This window comes from Cyprinus carpio, chromosome B20 (assembly GCF_018340385.1).
Source record: "Cyprinus carpio isolate SPL01 chromosome B20, ASM1834038v1, whole genome shotgun sequence".
Taxonomy (NCBI): domain Eukaryota; kingdom Metazoa; phylum Chordata; class Actinopteri; order Cypriniformes; family Cyprinidae; genus Cyprinus; species Cyprinus carpio.
This window is the reverse complement of record NC_056616.1, coordinates 6,184,247-6,203,755: the sequence shown is the minus strand read 5'-3', so window position 1 is coordinate 6,203,755 and position 19,509 is coordinate 6,184,247. Positions and strand designations below refer to the sequence as shown.

The 19,509-nt window shown below is 40.4% G+C and overlaps 1 protein-coding gene across 6 annotated transcripts in view; it reads left to right on the top strand.

Moving 5' to 3' along the window:
- LOC109069708 (pumilio homolog 2-like) overlaps positions 1 to 19,509 on the top strand; it is an 87,570-nt gene that overhangs the window by 45,725 nt on the left and 22,336 nt on the right. For 5 of the 6 annotated variants that reach the window (XM_042747352.1, XM_042747350.1, XM_042747351.1 and 2 more), the window contains exons 8-13: positions 1,148 to 1,241; positions 1,438 to 1,542; positions 1,643 to 1,779; positions 10,998 to 11,115; positions 18,454 to 18,594; positions 18,764 to 19,066. In XM_042747352.1, the coding sequence (XP_042603286.1) occupies positions 1,148 to 1,241; positions 1,438 to 1,542; positions 1,643 to 1,779; positions 10,998 to 11,115; positions 18,454 to 18,594; positions 18,764 to 19,066 (898 nt within the window). The remainder of the gene's footprint in view (positions 1 to 1,147; positions 1,242 to 1,437; positions 1,543 to 1,642; positions 1,780 to 10,997; positions 11,116 to 18,453; positions 18,595 to 18,763; positions 19,067 to 19,509) is intronic. The other variant, XM_042747349.1, reaches the window with a different exon arrangement.

The following is a 19,509-nucleotide window of genomic DNA, read 5'->3' as shown; positions in this document are numbered from 1 at the left end:
AAGGTATTTAACAATAAACTTTAATATTCACAGACAGTAGTCTAGTGTCTAGTTTAAAGCGCTATATAAATAAAGGTGACTAGTCTATATTGTGATTTGATGTAAGTGTACTCACCTGTTTTTAATTTATTCATCAAAAGTATGACAAATAGTGGTCAACCAATATTGTTTTTTTTGACAGACGATGCCGATGCCTATATCTTAGAAAGGAGGGTGGCCTATGGCCAATATAAAGTGGCTATAATTTTGTTTAATTATTTAAGAAGTTTGAAATCATTTGAAAATTTATTTAAAAAAATAAATGTTAAATAAACACATACTTTAGAAGTATTTTTCACAAATATTTAATAAAAATATAATTAAAAAGGAAGTAAACACTGTAACCAACAGAGCACTCAGTATTCTGGGAAATTTGTGTGCATTTATCATATTTTTTCAAATAAAGCCAAAGTAACACTCATTTTGCATACAGCACAAAGTGAAAAGGACATGAATATGAAAGTGGGCAAATGAACTGTCATTAAATCAACATTCAGCAGACTCCACCACACTGCCGTCTATTAGACAGAAAGATAATAACTTTTCAATCTGCTACGTTACTGACTGTACTGACAAACTATGTTGATTTGGCAAATTTGATATGACTGATGTGATAAGCAGGAGTGAAATGGCAGTTTTAAGGGATGGAGTTAACGTTATATTGGACTTATATTGAAAAGGGAAACTTATGGGGTCATTGTTTATTAGCTTTACAGTAAGTTATGTATTTCACAATCTAATTAGCAACTTACCTTGCAACGCTTCACTGCTTGTCTGCCGCTGCCTGAACAAGACACCCTCCTTACTAAAGTGAATGGTTGGCTGGTGTTACTAAAGCCGGGTTGCCATGTTTTTACAACAGTAACCTGGGTTGCCAGTAGTTGCCAGGCACTCTGCTGGACAAACTAAGTAATTACACCGTTGGCAAGCATTTTTTTCTGCGTCATATGTTCAATAAAAAAAATTAATATCGGTGGTGTATCTGCAGCATATATGCCGATGCAGATATATCTGCGACAGGCCCATATCGGCAAAGCAATAAATCGGTCAGGCTCATTTTTTAGAAAAATATGTTGTATCATGTGTTGTTGTTGTTTTGTTTTTTTAGTTGTTCCAGAGATCCAGTCATCTTACAGTTCAGCAGTTGACCGCAGCACAGCAGCAACAGTATGCCCTTGCTGCAGCCCAACAGCAACACCTTGGTAACATTATTACTTTCAGACTTGTATTTTCATCCAGAGACACTCTGTCTCCTATATCTTCTTTCCACCATAATTTTTTGTTTTGTTTTAAGAGGGCAAAAGAAGGCACAGTGAAAGTTCAATAATTGAGTGTTTAGTGATTGAATTTCATTGTGCAGGCAGTCTTTGCAATGAATATGGCTTGTTGTTCCGGTAGGCCTTGCACCTGCATTTGTGCCAAACCCTTATATTATCAATGCTGCCCCTCCTGGAGCAGACCCTTACACCGCTGCAGGATTGGCAGCAGCTGCCACACTTGCAGGTATACACATGTGCACACTTTATAAATATCAAGCATGTTATAGACTATCCTGGGATCTTAAATATGGAGTCCTCAGTCTAAAGCTCATGTTTTTCCATAGGTCCAACTGTAGTCCCTCCTCAGTACTATGGAGTGCCATGGGGCGTGTATCCAGCCAACCTCTTCCAACAACCGGCTGCTGCCAGTCATTCCGCCAACCAACAGGCATCCAGTCAGGGTCCAGGACCGGGACAACAGGTTGATGACATTATCTAAACATATAAAGCTTTGGTCACACTAGACTTTGAACATACAAAATTTATTTGGACACTGCAATGGTTGTGATGTGATGTCACACTCTGCAGCGTCTTTTTTAAAACCTAAATTCAACACACAATAAATAATAATAATTCCAAACTGTAAAAATGTGCAGTCTGCTCCCATTTTCTGCTGTGCCGCAGTTTTTAAATGTATGATCTTTAAATTCATGTGGTGACTTCTTTTGGTTTCACGGTTTCGTGTGATACTATTTTATAGGTCTGACTTTACCAAACTTGAACTTTGGAATGCAGTGCAGAGCAAAACTTCTTTGATTGCGAAAGAATGAAAGTCAGTGGATTGAAAAGTGTAGTGTGACCGGCCCTTAAGCCTTGTTCATTGTGTGACATTACTTTTAGGAGGATTTAAAAGAGATAAATAGATAGCACTAACTTGTACTGAACCAAGGCTATCGACAACAATTGTGGCATAATGTTGATTAGCGCAGAAAATAAATTTCACTTGTTTTTTGTGAACTCATGGATATAGTAAGACAAAACATATGTTTTCAAAACATATTTGACAGTGACGTGACCCATACTCAGAATTCGTGCTCTGCATTTAACCCATCCAAAGTGCACACACACAGCAGTGAACACACACACACCGTGAACACACACCTGGAGCAGTGGGCAGCCATTTATGCTGCGGTGCCCGGAGAGTAGTTGGGGGTTCGGTGCCTTGCTCAAGGGCACCTCAGTCGTGGTATTGCCAGCCCGAGACTCGAACCCACAACCTTGTGTTTAGGAGTCAAACTCTCTAACCACTAGGCCATGACTTCCCCTTAAATCTGTGGGCTACTAGTACTAGACTACTAGTTTCTGAAAACTAAAAAAGTAACTACAGTAATTATAATTAAATCACCCTCATGTCGTTCCAAACCCGTAAGAGCTTTGTTCATCTTCAGAACACAAATTAAGTTATTTTTGATGAAATCCGAGAACTCTCTGACCCTCCATAGACAGCAAGGGTCGTACCACAATCAAGGCATAGAAATGTAGTAAGTACATCATTTAAATAGTCCATATGACATGAGTGGTTCAACCATAATTTCAAACAGCTCCAATAATAATTTTTGTGTGCAAAGAAAACAAAAATAACTTCATTCAACAATTATTGTCCTTACCGTCTGCCGTGGTGTGCCGCCATTATGGAGAGTATCACGATGCATGTGCGTGCTTTCCTCTGCATTTAAACAAAGCATGTGGGTGCTGTTCCTTCTGTTGAACACGCGTGTGCAGTGGCTTGTTTACGAGCAGAGGACAGCATGTGCATGCATAGTTTACATGTAGAGGATACTCTCCACAATGGGGGCATGCCACAGCAGACGGGATGAGAAGAATTTTCTTTGATCACAAAAAGTATTCTCATAGCTTTGTAAAATAGTGGTTGAACCACTGATGTCACATGGACTATACCGATGTCCTTAATAAATTTCTGTGCCTTGATCATGGTAGGACCCTTGCTGTCTATGGAGAGTCAGAGATTTCTCGGATTTCATTAAAAATATCTTAATTTGTGTTCTGAATATGAATGAAGGTCTTATGGGTTTGGAACAGCATTAGGATGAGTAATTAATCACAAAATTTTCATTTTTGGGTGAACTATCCTTTTAAGTTATCTTTGGCTTGGCCCAATTTTCACACCTTGCTTGGTTAGAGCATTTTCTCCTTTAGTTCATTTAGGCATGAAATCTTATATGAATGTTAAGCTTAGAGGAATGCAAGCTTATATGGATTTGTAAAAGTGTGTGTAATGACAGCTGCAGAGAGCTAAGTTGTCAATCTATCTTGAAGGGTGCCATGAGTTGAATCTAAACAGTTGTGTAAACTAACCAATGAGAGTGCAGTTTTAATCATAAGACTTGCATAAAGACATTTAGTTATGCTTTGTAATGTTGCCTTGTGAAAGTGAATGTAATCAAGAAGAAAATCCTACAATGTTAGTCCCTGTTTTGGAACAGAGTAAGCAATGTGCAGGTCTGAAAATGCCATTAAACAGCTTCAATTACAGTTCAAATAGTAAATGAGTTTGTACTGAGAAATGTTAAAATGCAAACAATTTCTTCAATGTTACTGTAGATTAGATTTACTGTGTGATTTAAAAAAAAAACTGAACAAGTCAGTTATTTTCTCTTGTAATCAACATTGACACTAATGCTATTGATGTAGCTAAACTAGTATTGACAAAGCAACATTCATTTAAAGGGGTGGGTCATTTCGATTTAACTTTTTTAACGTTAGTTAGTGTGTAATGTTGCTGTTTGAGCATAAACAATATCTGCAAAGTTACAAAGCTGAAAGTTCAATGCAAACGGAGATAACGTCTTTTAAAATTCTGTCACTTTAATGCCTACGAAAAACAGCTGGTAGGGACTACAACGAGTTACTTCTCGGGTTCATGACATCACCAACCCAGATAAACCCTATCCCCTGGGAAAAGGCAGCAAAGGGGGCGAGGCCATGCTGCGCTGCTTTAGAGGAGAGGAAGAGAAAACTAGAGGTGCAAGTAAAAATCTGTTCATATATGAACCGCGATTCTGTTTTCTAATGATTCTAATTGATTCACAAGTTTAAAATCAATGTTCTAAACCAGCGGTTCTTATTACTGTTCCACACGTCCCTCTGCTCTGCATCACTCTCTCCCTCTCTCTCTCTCTCTCTCTCTCTCTCTCTCTCTCTCTCTCTCTCTCTCTCTCTCTCATTCAGCTCAGCTCCAGCAATGAACTGTTACAGTTATACACTTATTTTCACATAGCTAAGAGAAACATTAAACATGGCGAAGGAAGTACAACCTCTGCTGGGCCTTTTTCACAATGGAGTCAATGTGAATGTCCCACTTCAGGTCCTGAGAGATAGTGGTGCCCAGGAACCTGAATGACTCCACTGCAGTCACAGTGCTGTTCATGATGGTTAGTGGGGGGAGAGCAGGGGGGTCCACGAAGTCCACGATCATCTCCACTGTTTTGAGCGTGTTAAGCTCCAGGTTGTTGAGAGTACACCAGACAGCCTGCTCTTTAACCTCCTAACTGTAAGCAGACTTGTCACTGTCCTGAATGAGGCCGATGAGTGTGGTGTCGTCTGCAAACTTCAGGAGCTTGACAGAGGGGTCCTTAGATGTGCAATCATTAGTGTACAGGGAGAAGAGCATTGGGGAGAGAACGCAGCCCTGGGGAGCTCCGGTGCTGATTGTACGGGTGCTGGATGTGTATTTTCCCAGCCTCACTAACTGTTGCCTGTCTGTCAGGAAGCTGTTGATCCACTGACAGACGGAGGTGGGCACAGAGAGCTGAGTTAGTTTGGGCAGGAGGAGGTTTGGGATAATCGTGTTAAAGGCCGAGCTGAAGTCCACAAACAGGATTCTCACATAAGTCCCTGGTCTGTCTAGGTGTTGCAGAACATAATTCAGTCCAATGTTTACTGCATCGTCCACAGACCTGTTTGCTCTGTAGGCAAACTGAAGAGGATCCAGTAAGGGTCCAGTAATGTCCTTCAGGTGGACCAGCACCAGTTTTTCAAATGACTTCATGACCACAGACGTTAAAGCCACAGGCCTGTAGTCATTTAGTCCTGTAATTTGGGTTTCTTTGGGATGGGGATGATGGTGGAGCGTTTGAAGCATGAAGGGACTTCACACAGCTCCAGTGATCTGTTGAAGATCTGTGTGAAGATGGGGGCCAGCTGGTCACCACAGGATTTCAGACAGGCTGGTGTAACGCAATCTGGGCCTGGTGCTTTTTTCCTTTTCTGCTTCTGGAAGACCTGGTGCACCGCATGCTCGCTTATCTGTATTGCAGGTGTGGGGGAGAGGGGGGATGCACGATGTGTGAATGGTGAGGGCGGTTGTTTGGAGAGGTGTTCAGGACGGGTTGCAAGAGTTGTGAATGGTGAGAACGGTTGTTTGGAGAGGCATTCAAGGTGGGTTGCAGGACTTGTGAATGGTGTGAACGGTTGTGTGGAGAGGCGTTCAGGGCAGGTGATAGGTGTTTTTCTTTCAAACCTGCAGTAAAACTCGTTCAGATCGTCTGCCAGTCGTTGATTCTCCACAGTGCTGGGGGTGGTGTCCTTGTAATTGGTGATCTCTTTCAGACTTTTCCACACTGATGCGGAGTCATTGGAAGTGAACTGAGTCCTTATTTTATCAGAATAATTCCTCTTTGCCACTTTGATCTGCTTTTCCAGTGTGTATTTAGCCTGTTTATACAAGACATTGTCCCCCTTCCTGTAAGCATCTTCTTTGGCCTGACGGAGCTGACTGAGTTTTGCAGTGAACCACGGTTTGTCATTGTTGTAAATTAGTTGAGTCCTGGTAGGAATACACATATCCTCACAGAAACTGATATAAGATGTTACAGTCTCTGTGAGTTCGTCCAGATCGGTGGCAGCAGCTCAAAAACACTCCAATCAGTGAGGTCAAAACAAGATTGTAAATCCTGCTCTGCTTCATTAGTCCATCTTTTTACAGTCCTTACTACAGGTTTAGCTGATTTTAGTTTCTGCCTGTAGGTCGGTATAAGATGAATCAGACAGTGATCAGAACGTCCCAAAGCTGCTCGTGGAACAGATTGATATGCATCCTTTATTGTGGTGTAACAGTGATCCAATATATTACTGTCTCTTGTGGGACATGTAACATGCTGTCTGTATTTTGGCAGTTCACGGGAGAGATTGGCTTTATTAAAGTCCCCAAGAATGATTAAAATGGAGTCCGGGTGTTGTTGTTCTGTCTCTGTGATCTGATCAGCGAGTTTTTGTAAAGCCAGGCTTACGTGCGCTTGCGGAGGGATGTAAACACTCACCAGAATGAACGAGTGAAACTCTCGCGGCGAATAGAACGGCTTGCAGTTAATGAAGAGTGTTTTGAGATCTGAGCAGCACATCTTTTTTAACACAGTCACATCTGTACACCACCGTTCATTGATGTAAAAGCATGTCCCGCCGCCGCACGATTTCCCCGTTGATTCTGTGTCACGGTCCGCTCTGAACAGCTGAAAGCCCGGCAGATGGAGCACCCTCTCCGGAATGGCGTCATGCAGCCAAGTTTCCGTGAAACACAGAGCAGCAGAGTGTGAGAAATCCTTATTTGTCCGAGAGAGCTGAAGGAGTTCGTCCGTTTTGTTGGGTAGAGAGCGTAGATTTGCCAGATGGATGCTAGGCAACGGCGTTCGAAATCTGCGTTTTCTGAGTCTCACGAGCGCGCCAGCTCTTTTTCCCCGTCTGCGCATCCTCTTGAAGCGTGTGATCAGCGCAGCTGCTCCACCGACAAAAATGTCCAGCAAAACATCGGAATAGTCGAAAAACCGGTAATATATCGGGAGATGTGTGGTGCCGAATGTCCAGCAATTCGTCCCTGGTGAAACTGATTGCAGGAATATAACTAAAGACAGGACAAACTAACAAAAACACAAAAACAACTCGTCTCTGAGGCAGCCATCCTGTATCAGCGCCAGCGGGATATATGAGTGATCATATATGAGTGATACATGAGTGATCATTTGTCCCTATGCACATAAAGCTCCCATATATGGATGGAATCGTGGTGCATATGAGTAACATTTACATAAACTGAACGCTAATCACTAGTTTGGTATTGTAGCAGCTTAACAGAACAACATCATGTCGTTAATCTTTATAAAGAATAAATAATCACACATTGAATAATATTCCCTATTGGGACACTACAGAACGGTCATTACAGGACATGTCTGGGCATGTTCATATGGTACAGACGCATATAACACTGTAGCGTATGTTTGCTTTTGACATTAGTGGGGACATAAACCCAAGTACCACCCCCCCCCCCCCCCCCCCCCCCCCCCCCCCCACAAAATAACACCCAATAATTGCATAGTTGTTATTTTGTGAACCAACAACATCAGCATCAGACTAGTACTGGTTGTCTTTATCACACATCACTTTATTTGAATATTAATCAAATTGGTCCCAGGATAATTCTGAAAGAATACTCTGCTGTAATAACGAAAACAACTTTTATGCGCATCTGATTGAACCGCACACTCTTATTGCAGTGTTGTTTTTCTATTTTGTGGATATTTCAACTAACATTTGATTTGTTAAACAACATCAATTTAAAGTTAAAGTTTGTCCGCTGCGGCTCAGATGCTGTTCCAGATCCTGCTGCACCACAGAGTGCCACTTACATATATATATATATATATATATATATATATATATATATATATATATATATATATATATATATATATATATATATATATAATTTTTTTTTTTTTTTTTTTTTACCATTAAATCACTGTAACAATAATATAACTCCACAATTACGGGAAGAAGGAGGCGGGAACCGGCGAACACTCAAATAAAAGCTTTAATAACAAAATAAACATTAAAATAGCGCAACAGCCCCTCACGGGCGACTGCCGCGCATAAACAAAAACCAAACACAAAATAAAACCCAGGCCTGGTCCTCTCTCGTCCTTCACTGTCGTCGCTCCTCTTTTGTATCCTCCCGATCTCCTCAGTGGGACTCGAGACCGGTGAGTGGAGCAGGTGTCGCTCATTTCCCAATCACTCCACCGGCCTCGCTCCGTTCCCACGGCTCTCGGCCCCGCCCCACTCGTCACAATCACATTATATTTGTCCCAAATTATTGTTAATGTTCATAATGACTTTATCCTAGACTGGAAGATTGTGTATCTTAAACTCACAACCTTTTTCTGTCCGTATGCTTTATATAGGGAGCTAATAATAGCCATAGATTGCGCTTTCTCTTTCTGTTTGCTCTGTTTTGTCAAACACCTTCAAAAAACTTCAAACTCATCGATGCAACTTTGTTCAATCCTGAAGTGAACTTCTATATTAACTGTTTTGGACTGCTGTCTTGAATTGGGTAAAATACCCGTGAATTATTCTAATCGCGGCGCTGCGCTTCTCCTCCGGTGAACTACTACATTCGCCATGTACTAAATGTGCGTCATTGAAAGCGCACAAATTTCTACATAAAACTTCTTAGGTAATATCAAGAGTATGTCATTTCAGATGCGTCCGAAATTACAAAAACACATCCAAATATTTAAATGTTTGATCAAAATTATTGCTAGGGACAGTTTGGCACTCTTTGTATATTTTTTTGGTAGGGTCAGTTTTGTACTCGGTATAATTATATGCCCCTGCACTGTAGCGATCACTGCTAACAAATATAAATAAAATAGGCTTACTTTGTGGTCAGTGACTAACACCTTGATATTAAATCTGCAACAATCCCCACAAACAAACTGGAAGCATCATCCTTGCAGCTGATGGCTTGGACAGATCGGCAGCTCATCAAACTACACTGCCCCCTAACATAGTACTATAACAGTTCCGGTTTCATAATAAAAGTCCCTCTTACAGGAGCTTTTAATACAAGTGGGGTTCTGTGTAGTTTATTTATGGAATCCCACAAGATGGACGTCATCTGTTACGGCGCTCACTGACTGAATGCGTAGCTGCGTGATAGCACGGGGCTTGTTGATCCCGCTCTTGCTGAATTTCTGACAATTACTGCATGCTCCCACGATTTTTGTATTTGCCCCCACAAACATTCTAATATTATACGTAATTTTCCCGCATCAGGGCGCCGCTATCAATATATGTGGTATTTAAATCCCTTTGAATGATCGCACGCAGTCGCAATTCACTTTCGATTTCGAGATCACGTGCACACTGTGTAAAGGGAGCACATCTATATTTGTCAATGGGCTCTGGATCTGTTGAGGAGCAAATCCTCCAACATCTTGTCAGTTATCTCTCCTTACTTTTGACACGTGATGAGTCAAATCTGACTTCTGCAGCTCGTGTTGGATGCAGGATTGTTGTTTTTTTTTTTTTTTCAAGAAATTGGGCTGCTTTTTAAACTGTTGCCAGAGGCGTCATGGCCATTCAAAGTGAGGGGGCACGTGCCACCTCAGATTTTTGAGCCAACTGAATTTTGAATGCAGCTTCCAAAAGACAAAATAATATCTGAATAATATTTTCTATATTTAATATAATGACACCGGCGTGATTAAAATGTTCAGTGCGTCATATCATCAGCTGCTAAATTCAAATCTTTCTTTGCTGGCTGGTGCTGAGCCAGAGACAGATGTGTTTTTACAGCACTGCGCAAAACCAATCACACACATTGCTGTTGTGCTTATGAATGCAATGACCAATCAGAGGTGTACAGATGAGTAAGACATTGAATTTCATAGTGTAAACAGCTTCAGTGATTTTATTGGGAGTTTTTGAGAGTGCTTGAACTAGATTGTCAGTGAAAATATTCTTTGATAATGTAAATGTTCTTTGTTCTGTTTCTGTACAATGAAAGTGTTATGATTAGTAGCCTATCTTGCAATGTTTTTATTCACATGAACTTTCAATGTTAAATTCACATTAAATATAAGCTCAGTCGTATTAAAAATGTTATGGCATGATACCTATGTCTGTTAATTAAGTAAACAGACAGGTTTTTTGTGCATAGTTAATAGATTACACGATTAGGTTTCTTTGACCATCATAGATCAACATAATCTATAAAGGTAAGAATCAAGATATTTCATGATAAATAAATAAAACATAAGTGCTGTTGTGGCTGTGTGTCACATGACGACCCCCCATGGGCTTGGGATGCACAATTAAAATGATGTAATAGTTGTGATCATTATTTTACCTTCCATGATCATTCAGACACTATTAGGTGCAGTACTAACACACTGTCAAGTGTGCATCAAATCAAGCACTCTGTAATCTGTGCTTCGTTCCCCCCTTCTGAATTATGTTGTATTGATAAGGAAATATCACAAAGTAAGTCTGTTTAGTTGTGCTATCTTACAATCAGTATATAGTAAATGTAGGTTAAAGTGTCGCCGATGTAACCGGTTAAAACTTGGAGTGGCGATGAAGATAAGATAAGGTCCATGGCCTTAGCATTGTTTAAGTTTTTTCTTTGTGTTCAATCTGGAGTGACACACTCCTTATGCCCAACAGTGTAGTGCTCATTAGTTTAAATCCATTCATTTGTTTTCTTGCTCACCATCTACTCTGGAATGCTCCACTAATCTCCTGCACATTAAAATGCATTTCAACTCAGGCTGACATCACTGAAAATGAATAGTGAATTAAAGTTGTTACTTCAGGTAACTCTTCCTTCTCCCAATCCAGGTTATTCGTGCAGGGACCAATCAGCGACCTTTGACCCCTGGCCATAGCCAACAGAGTCAGCAGGAGTCACTTGCTGCAGCTGCTGCAAACCCAGCGCTGGCCTTCACAGGCATGGCAGGTGAGTTATGCTTTGACCTTTTCTTCCTGTTTTAACTTGTGCAGGTATTCTTGGGTTAGTTGTTCCTTATATCATAGGCTGTGCTTCATTTCTGTTCATCTGTGTACTTTATTTATGTGGTCTGGAATCAGAGGAAATGTGTGTGTTTGGCCATTAACCGTTCCAACCGATTCACATGTAATTTCTAGCTATTTTTGGGTTATTGAAATCAAGACACTTATGGACTTGGCATTGAGCTGCTTTTCATGCTAAAGAACTAATATGCCACATTCTCTGGGGTCTGCCTACATTTACACAACTACTAAAATTAGAAAATGGAGGCAGAACTGTTTGTGTTTATTGATTTGTAAATCTTTTTATCACTGAAATGCATGAACACAGTGCTTTTGTGCTCATTTTAGCAGAATCCATCACATTCATCCTTAATTAGCTAGTGCGACGAGATTTTACAACCCTCTACATTCAAGTCAAGTCACTTTTATTGTCACATCATCACAGCACATGTGCCTTGGAGAGTGAAATTCTTGGGAGCGTGCTCCAGAAATTGCAGAAACAATTTATATATAACCATACAGACTTCAACAGATGACAATGTGCAATATACACATACATACTGTATCAGTACACACAGTGTACTATTAGACATACTTACAGTTAACAATTACAACATTATACACAGTATGTACAAATTCTACATTATGTAGACATATATACACACAAAAATATGCTAACTCACCATATTGTGGGAGTATGCTGTAGGGCACAGACGACCACCGGGACAGGACCACAGGAAACAGATGATTCTTCTGCACAATCTGACTTTCACTGCAGCCTGGAATTGAACTGCTGGTTTAATCTGGCCAGAGGAGAGCTGGCCCCCCTACTGAGCCTGGTTTCTCCCAACGTTTTTTCTCCATTCTGTCACAGATGGAGTTTTGGTTCCTTGCCGCTGTCGTCTATGGCTTGCATAGTTGTTGACACTTCATTTACAGCAATATCGTTGACTTGATTCCAAATGATTGCACAGATACTATTTAAACTGAACTGAGCTGAATGATGACATCACTGAATTCAATGATGAACTGCTTTAACTGTCATTTTGCATTATTGACGCACTGTTTTCCTAATTAATGTTGTTCAGTTGCTTTGACACAATCTGTTTTGTTTAAAGCGCTATATAAATAAAGGTGATTGACTTGACTTGACTAGGGTGCTGTAGGGTGTATTAGTTTTGACTGTTCATTAGTCTGATAGCCTGAGGGAAAAAGCTATCCCTGTCGGCTAGTGCGGGATTGGATGCTCAGGAGACGTCTTCCTGAGGGCAGCAGAGAGAGCACTCTAGAGTCACTAATGATCCTCTGGGTTTTCCTTATACACCGCCTGGTGTAGATGGCCTGGAGGGAGGGAAGCTCACCTCCAACAATGTGGCAGTTTGCACGACCCTTTGCAGAGCTTTGCGGTTGCCGGCGGTGCTGTTTCCAAACCCCGCAGTGATGCAGCCAGTCAGGATACTCTCCACAGTGCAGGTGTAGAATGTTATGAGGATGCTGGGGCTCATTACAAAATTCCTCAGCCATCTCAGGAAGAAGAGGCGTTGATGTGCCGCCTTCAGCACTGCATCAGTGTGTGTAGACCATGTGAGATCCTCTCTGATGTTAACGCCGAGGAACAAGCTGTTGACCCGCTCCACAGGTGTCTTGTCGATGGTGATGGGTGTGTTTTCTCTTCTCTGTCTCCTGAAATCTACCACCAGCTCCTTGGTCTTGTCGATGTTGAGTGAGAGATTGTTCTCCTGATACCATTTAGTCAGGGTGCTCATCTCCTCTCTGTAGGGCTTCTCATCGTTGTCGGTGATCAGGCCTATCACCGTTGTGTCGTCAGCGAATTTGACTGACGTTGGAGCTGTGTGTGCCTGCACAGTCGTTTTACAGGGAGTACAGGAGTGGGCTGAGGACACTGCCCTGAGGAGCACCAGTGTTGAGGGTCAGCAGGGATGAAGTGTTGTTGCCTATTCTGACCACCTGACTTCTGCCTGTCAGGAAGTCCTGGATCCAGCTGCACAGAGATCTGTTTAGTCCCACAATGGTGGATTTTTTGAAGCACGAGGTAACCACAGACAGAGAGAGGGAGAGGTTGAAAATGTCTGTGAAAACTCTGGCTAGTTGGAAAGCACATTTCGGAGCACACAGCCTGTGATGCCATCAGGACCCGCAACCTTGCGAATATTCACCCATCGGAAGGATCGGGTTACATCCGCGACAGAGATGGAGAGTGCACTCACCTCTTCTGCAGCAGCCGCGGGAGCGCTCTCTGTGTGGGCGGTGTTGTGAGCCTCGAAACAAGCATAAAAGTTATTAAGCTCATCCGGTATAGAGGCGGCAATGTTTACAGTAGCTGTTTTTTTCCCTTTAAAATCTGTGATGTTATTGATGCCCTGCCACATGCTGCTTGCATCGTTGGTGTTGAATTTTTCCGGGGGAGGGATTTGTAGGCATTCTGGAAAGGAGAGTAGCAGTGGTCCAGTGGACGATGACCACGTGTGTTGATGGTGATGCATTGAAAATATTTTGGAGCTATTGTTCTGAAGTTGGCTTTGTTAAAGTCCCCCATAACAATAAATGCTGCAATCTGGGTACGCGGTTTTCTGCTCACTTATATTCCCACACAGTTCCTTGAGTGCCTGGTCTGTGTTGGCTTGAGGGGGAATGTAAACAGCTGTGATTATGACCTCTGTAAATTCCCTCGGTAGCCAGAATGGTCGACACAGAAGCATATGAAATTCCAGATCAGGGGACCAGAAGGATTTAATAGTGTAGGTTCCTTCCATCACACCACAAGTTGTTGATAAAGAAACAAACACCCCCACCTCTGCTTTTCCCTGTGAGCTCTTTCATTCTGTCCGAGCAGTGCACGGAGAACCTCGTAAGCCAGTCTGAGTCTGGAACCACTGCGGACATCCAAGTTTCTGTGAAGCAAATAATGCAGCAGTCCCTTGTTTCTCGCTGGTATGAGGTACATTGTGTTGTCCAGTGACTGAACATTACCCAGCAAAATGGTCGGGAGAGGAGGTCGGAGGGGACAACGTCTCAGTCTGACAAGGACGCCGGCTCTCTTCTCCCTTTTCCAGCGGCGTTTCCTTGGTCACGACCGTGCGGCCCAGACAAAGGGCTCTGATGTGGTGTTTGCAAACAGAGTGCTGACAACAAAAAAAACAAGGAAAACTAACGAAAAACTGCAAAGTTTACTCGGAGCGCGCAACACGGCCGCCATGCTCGGTGCCATCACTGCCATTGCGAGTATATGCAACTAAATCTTCACTCTGGGCGACTAAATTCTCAGATTTTACTCGCCAGTGTGTGAGTTGGACGCTAAGTATAAGTTTAGCACAGTTATATTTTTACTCGTCGAACACACTGACTGATGCACAGCGCACCTGTATTTGACATACCGTATACTCTAGTGTAAAGTCCCACACCTTGCCGTCACTTTGTCTCACACACACACAGTGAGAGAGAGCGAGAGAGTCTTGCATACCATGCAGAACTGACGTGCAACATGTAAACAATGTATTTTCTTGTATTTTCCTGTCAAAATAACTGTGTTCCTTTGGATTTTTTCAGCTTTTAAGAACTGCCGTGTTTTCCAGTAGTAGGCAGAACTAATGTGCAAACAACAATCTCATTGCTTGGTGCACACCTATCATCCATGTTTTGATTTCAACAAATCCATTCGAGCAAACACACACAAACCTGATTAATATTTTTGAATCCAGCAGCTCGTTAATCCTTAGTGCATTTCATATGGTTCTTATTAGTAGAATTATAATTATTATTATTGTTATCATTATCTTATCAGTATTATTGTTAGTTTTTCCCTATTTTTTTTTTAACAGAAACACTGAATGACTGAAAAAGCAGCACCACCAGGCTTAAGTTCAATTAAAATGAGTAATATGCATTCATACATGGTTTTAATTCTAATAGTTTTTTTTAAATAATACTTGATTATCATATACACTGCTTGACTGACTGATGTTAAGAATGTAGTACCTTAAGATATTTAAAAAGCTGTGCCATTTTAGAAACATGTTTGGTTCCAAAACGCAATAAATCCATTTTGATCGATTTGAGTAAAATTGTAAGAAAGTGGCAAGATGAAAACCACAATTTTCTGTTTCAAGCTTTCACATAGCATCTTTAGGTTATAATAAAGTTAAAAATTCAAATCCAGATTTTGATTTTCAAAGATTTTTTATTAAATTGTATTATTTTTTTAAAAAATTTTTTTAAATAAATTAAATATTTTTTGTTTGTTTTTTTTTTTTTTTTTTTTTTTTGTTTTTATATTGGTTATTTTTAATATTTATTTTTTTTATAGTAAACATTGTAGTTAGTTGATCCATATATGACAGGCTCTGAACTTGGTCAATACTAATCTTATATTCAGGCACTGGACTAAAAATACATTCAATCAGTTATCGCTCCCAAAATTAATTCAACAGGTCATCTTGTTAATGCTATAAATTAATTACAACAATAAAATAAAATTTTATCATGAACATACATGAACAACAACATCACATTAAACCACAGGAATTCCAAAATATGTCCCTTACGTTCAACTATTTACCAAAAGTGCATTCATCTTTCCCATGTTACGTTCATTTAGTTGGCTAGTGCTATACGCTGTATTAACAAAAGCATTAATGGCATTAATAAAAACACTTACACTGACAAGCTACGCAATATCACGTTCATAATCGAATTCAACTCATCTGCAGTTATGAATGCGATATTGCATAACTTGTCAGTGATGTACGGCTTTGTGTATTAAATGCCACTCCATCTTGAAAGCACGCGATGGAGATTTATCACAGAACCGGCTTTACTAAGGAGATGCGCATGACAATCACATGGGATTTATCGTGCAGCCCTTGTTTGTTGATCACAAGGTACTAAGTAGATGAGGAAAACTAGGATGCCGAGTGTATTCAGAGCGCCACCATTACTGTCTAGAGTGTGTGGAATGGTGCGCTGTGATTGGTTGTTACAGTTTACAGCACATGGAATGGTACGCTGTGATTGGTTGAGTGATTATATCGCATTCTGCAAAAAAAGGGGGTCTGGCGTTTCTCGCGGTTTGGGAAAAAAAGGAAGAAACAATGACCTAATAACTCTGCGAATATCACATTTTGCGTAAGATTAAAAATGGTCTTTTCAATACCAACCAGATACAATACTGATTTTGGCGGACACTAAATCTTTTTAAAAATGTAGGAACCAAACTCTTCACACATATATATCTATCTATCTATCTATCTATCTATCTATCTATCTATCTATCTATATATATATATATATATATATATATATATATATATATATATATATATATATATATATATACGTGTGTGTGTTGTGTGTGTGTGTATATATATATATATATATATATATATATATATATATATATACACACACACACACATATTCGGGTGATGGTCATATTATTAGAATTTAATTATTAACTCAAAAGCTATAACTAATTCCATTCAAAAAGTGAAACTTGTATATTATATTCATTAATTACACACAGACTGATATATTTCAAATGTTTATTTCTTTTAATTTTGATGATTATAACTGACAGCTAAGGAAAATCCCAAATTCAGTATCTCAGAAAATTAGAATATTGTGAAAAGGTTCAATATTGAAGACACCTGGTGCCACACTCTAATCAGCTAATTAACTCAAAACACCTGCAAAAGCCTTTGAATGTTATATTATTGTGGTTATGTTGAATATTGAATAATGGTGGTGACTGCTGACTTGACAGTTGTCCAAAAGACAACCATTGACACCTTGCACAAGGAGGGCAAGACACAAAAGGTCATTGCAAAAGAGGCTGGCTGTTCACAGAGCTCTGTGTCCAAGCACATTAATAGAGAGGCGAAGGGAAGGAAAAGATGTGGTAGAAAAAAGTGTGCAAGCAATAGGGATAACCGCACCCTGGAGAGGATTGTGAAACAAAACCCATTCAAAAATGTGGGGGAGATTCACAAAGAGTGGACTGCAGCTCGAGTCAGTGCTTCAAGAACCCCTACGCACAGACGTATGCAAGACATGGATTTCAGCTGTCGCATTCCTTGTGTCAGGCCACTCTTGAACAACAGACAGCGTCAGAAGAGTCTCGCCTGGGCTAAAGACAAAAAGGACTGGACTGCTGCTGAGTGGTCCAAAGTTATGTTCTCTGATGAAAGTAAATTTTACATTTCCTTTGGAAATCAGGGTCCCAGAGTCTGGAGGAAGAGAGGAGAGGCACACAATTCTCGTTGCTTTAGGTCCAGTATAAAGTTTCCACAGTCAGTGATGGTTTGGGGTGCCATGTCATCTGCTGGTGTTGGTCCACTGTGTTTTCTGAGGTCCAAGGTCAATGCAGCCGTATACCAGCAAGTTTTATAGCACTTCATGCTTCCTGCTGCTGACCAACTTTATGGAGATGCAGATTTCATTTTCCAACAGGACTTGGCACCTGCACACAGTGCCAATGCTACCAGTACCTGGTTTAAGGACCATGGTATCCCTGTTCTTAATTGGCCAGCAAACTCGCCTGACCTTAACCCCATAGAAAATCTATGCCCCAACTAAGTATTGAGTGCTGTACATGCTTGTACTCTTCATGTTCATACTTTTCAGTTGACCAAGATGTCTAAAAATCCTTTTTTTGTATTGGTCTTAAGTAATATTCTAATTTTCTGAGATACTGAATTTGGGATTTTCCTTAGTTGTCAGTTATAATCACCAAAATTAAAAGAAATAAACATTTGAAATGTATCAGTCTGTGTGTAATGAATGAATATAAAATACAAGTTTCACTTTTTGAATGGAATTAGTGAACTAAATCAACTTTTTGATGATATTCTAATTATATGACCAGCACCTGTATATGTATGTATATTTATTTATTTATTTATTTATATAACACACACACATGCATATGTGGTATATCAGTCTGGCGATTAAAAATTTACAAGCCAATGGCGATTCAATTGCCAAGGTATCCGTAGAGGGTTGTTTTAGCAAAATCAGTCAGTAGCTGTGACAGAAATACCAAAAATAGAATTGTTTCTTGTTGGCTCAAAATAGGGCACCACCTTTAAATGTCTTGTTAATTAATGTCTTTAGTGAATTTCATCAGTAATCAACAACTAAAAGTAATTAAGTAATTAAAATAATTTACTTGGTCAAAAGATGGGAACCCTGAAGTATAACCTTTTATTTAATTTGCCTTTAAGCTTGTAAAGACACTGATTCAGACCCCTGTTTGTTATGCTTTGATCAGGTTACCAAGTTCTAGCACCGGCTGCTTACTATGATCAGACTGGAGCACTGGTTATGGGTCCTGGAGCTCGCACTGGCCTGGGTGGACCTGTCCGACTGGTCCAAACCCCTCTCCTCATCAACCCAGCAGCTGCACAAGCTGGTGAATATGCTTGGTTTTGTTTTCTTTTTGAACTGAATTCCTTTTCGGGACTTTGTATTTAATAATGTTTTTTTGTTTTTTTTTATTCTGTTGACCAAACTGATTTACATTTTCGTTTCATTGCATTCTTTCCTTCTTCTTTGACTTCTTTCGATCCTCTGTTGTCTAGCTGCAGCTGCATCTGCATCAGGTTCTGGTAACAGCATGTCTGGTCCTACCAATGGTCTGTACCGATCCATGGGTTGCCAACAGCCCCAGCAGCCTCAACCTCAGCAGCAGCCACCTCCACCCTCTAGTGGCCTGCCCTCCAACTCCTTCTATGGCTCTGGCTCAGTGGCGCCCAGCTCCCAGAGCAGCTCGCTATTCTCTCATACAAGCGCGGCACCTCCTAGCACCTCTCTGGGTTTCAGCAGCACTGGTGGATCTCTAGGTGTTGGGCTAGGCTCTGCACTTGGTGCCTTTGGCTCCTCAGGTTTGTTGCACCATTTACATTTGCATCCATGAGTGACTGTTAACAAAGTTAAAAAAGTGTGTCAAATTGACCCCTTTTCATGTTCCATTTTGATTGTCACATCAGTGTGTTCTTAAACTTTGTAACTTAATGAACTGTTTAATTTAAATTAGTACTTAGCCTGAGATGGATGCGTTCATTTATCAGCGTTTTCAACAACATGATTATGAAGGTTAAATGATTATGAAGAGAAACAATTGGTTTGTACTAGAAACTGAACATTATTTAAAAAAAAATATTATCCGTAGTCTACAGTCTCTGCAAACGGAGTGATGTCCGTTTATTGAATAAAGGGGCAATATTAAAGGTGTAATGGTTTCTCATTATGTAAAATATGTATTAAAATGAATTTAAAACGTCCATATTTCACATCATTATTAGGTGCTTTAATAATATAATTGCTT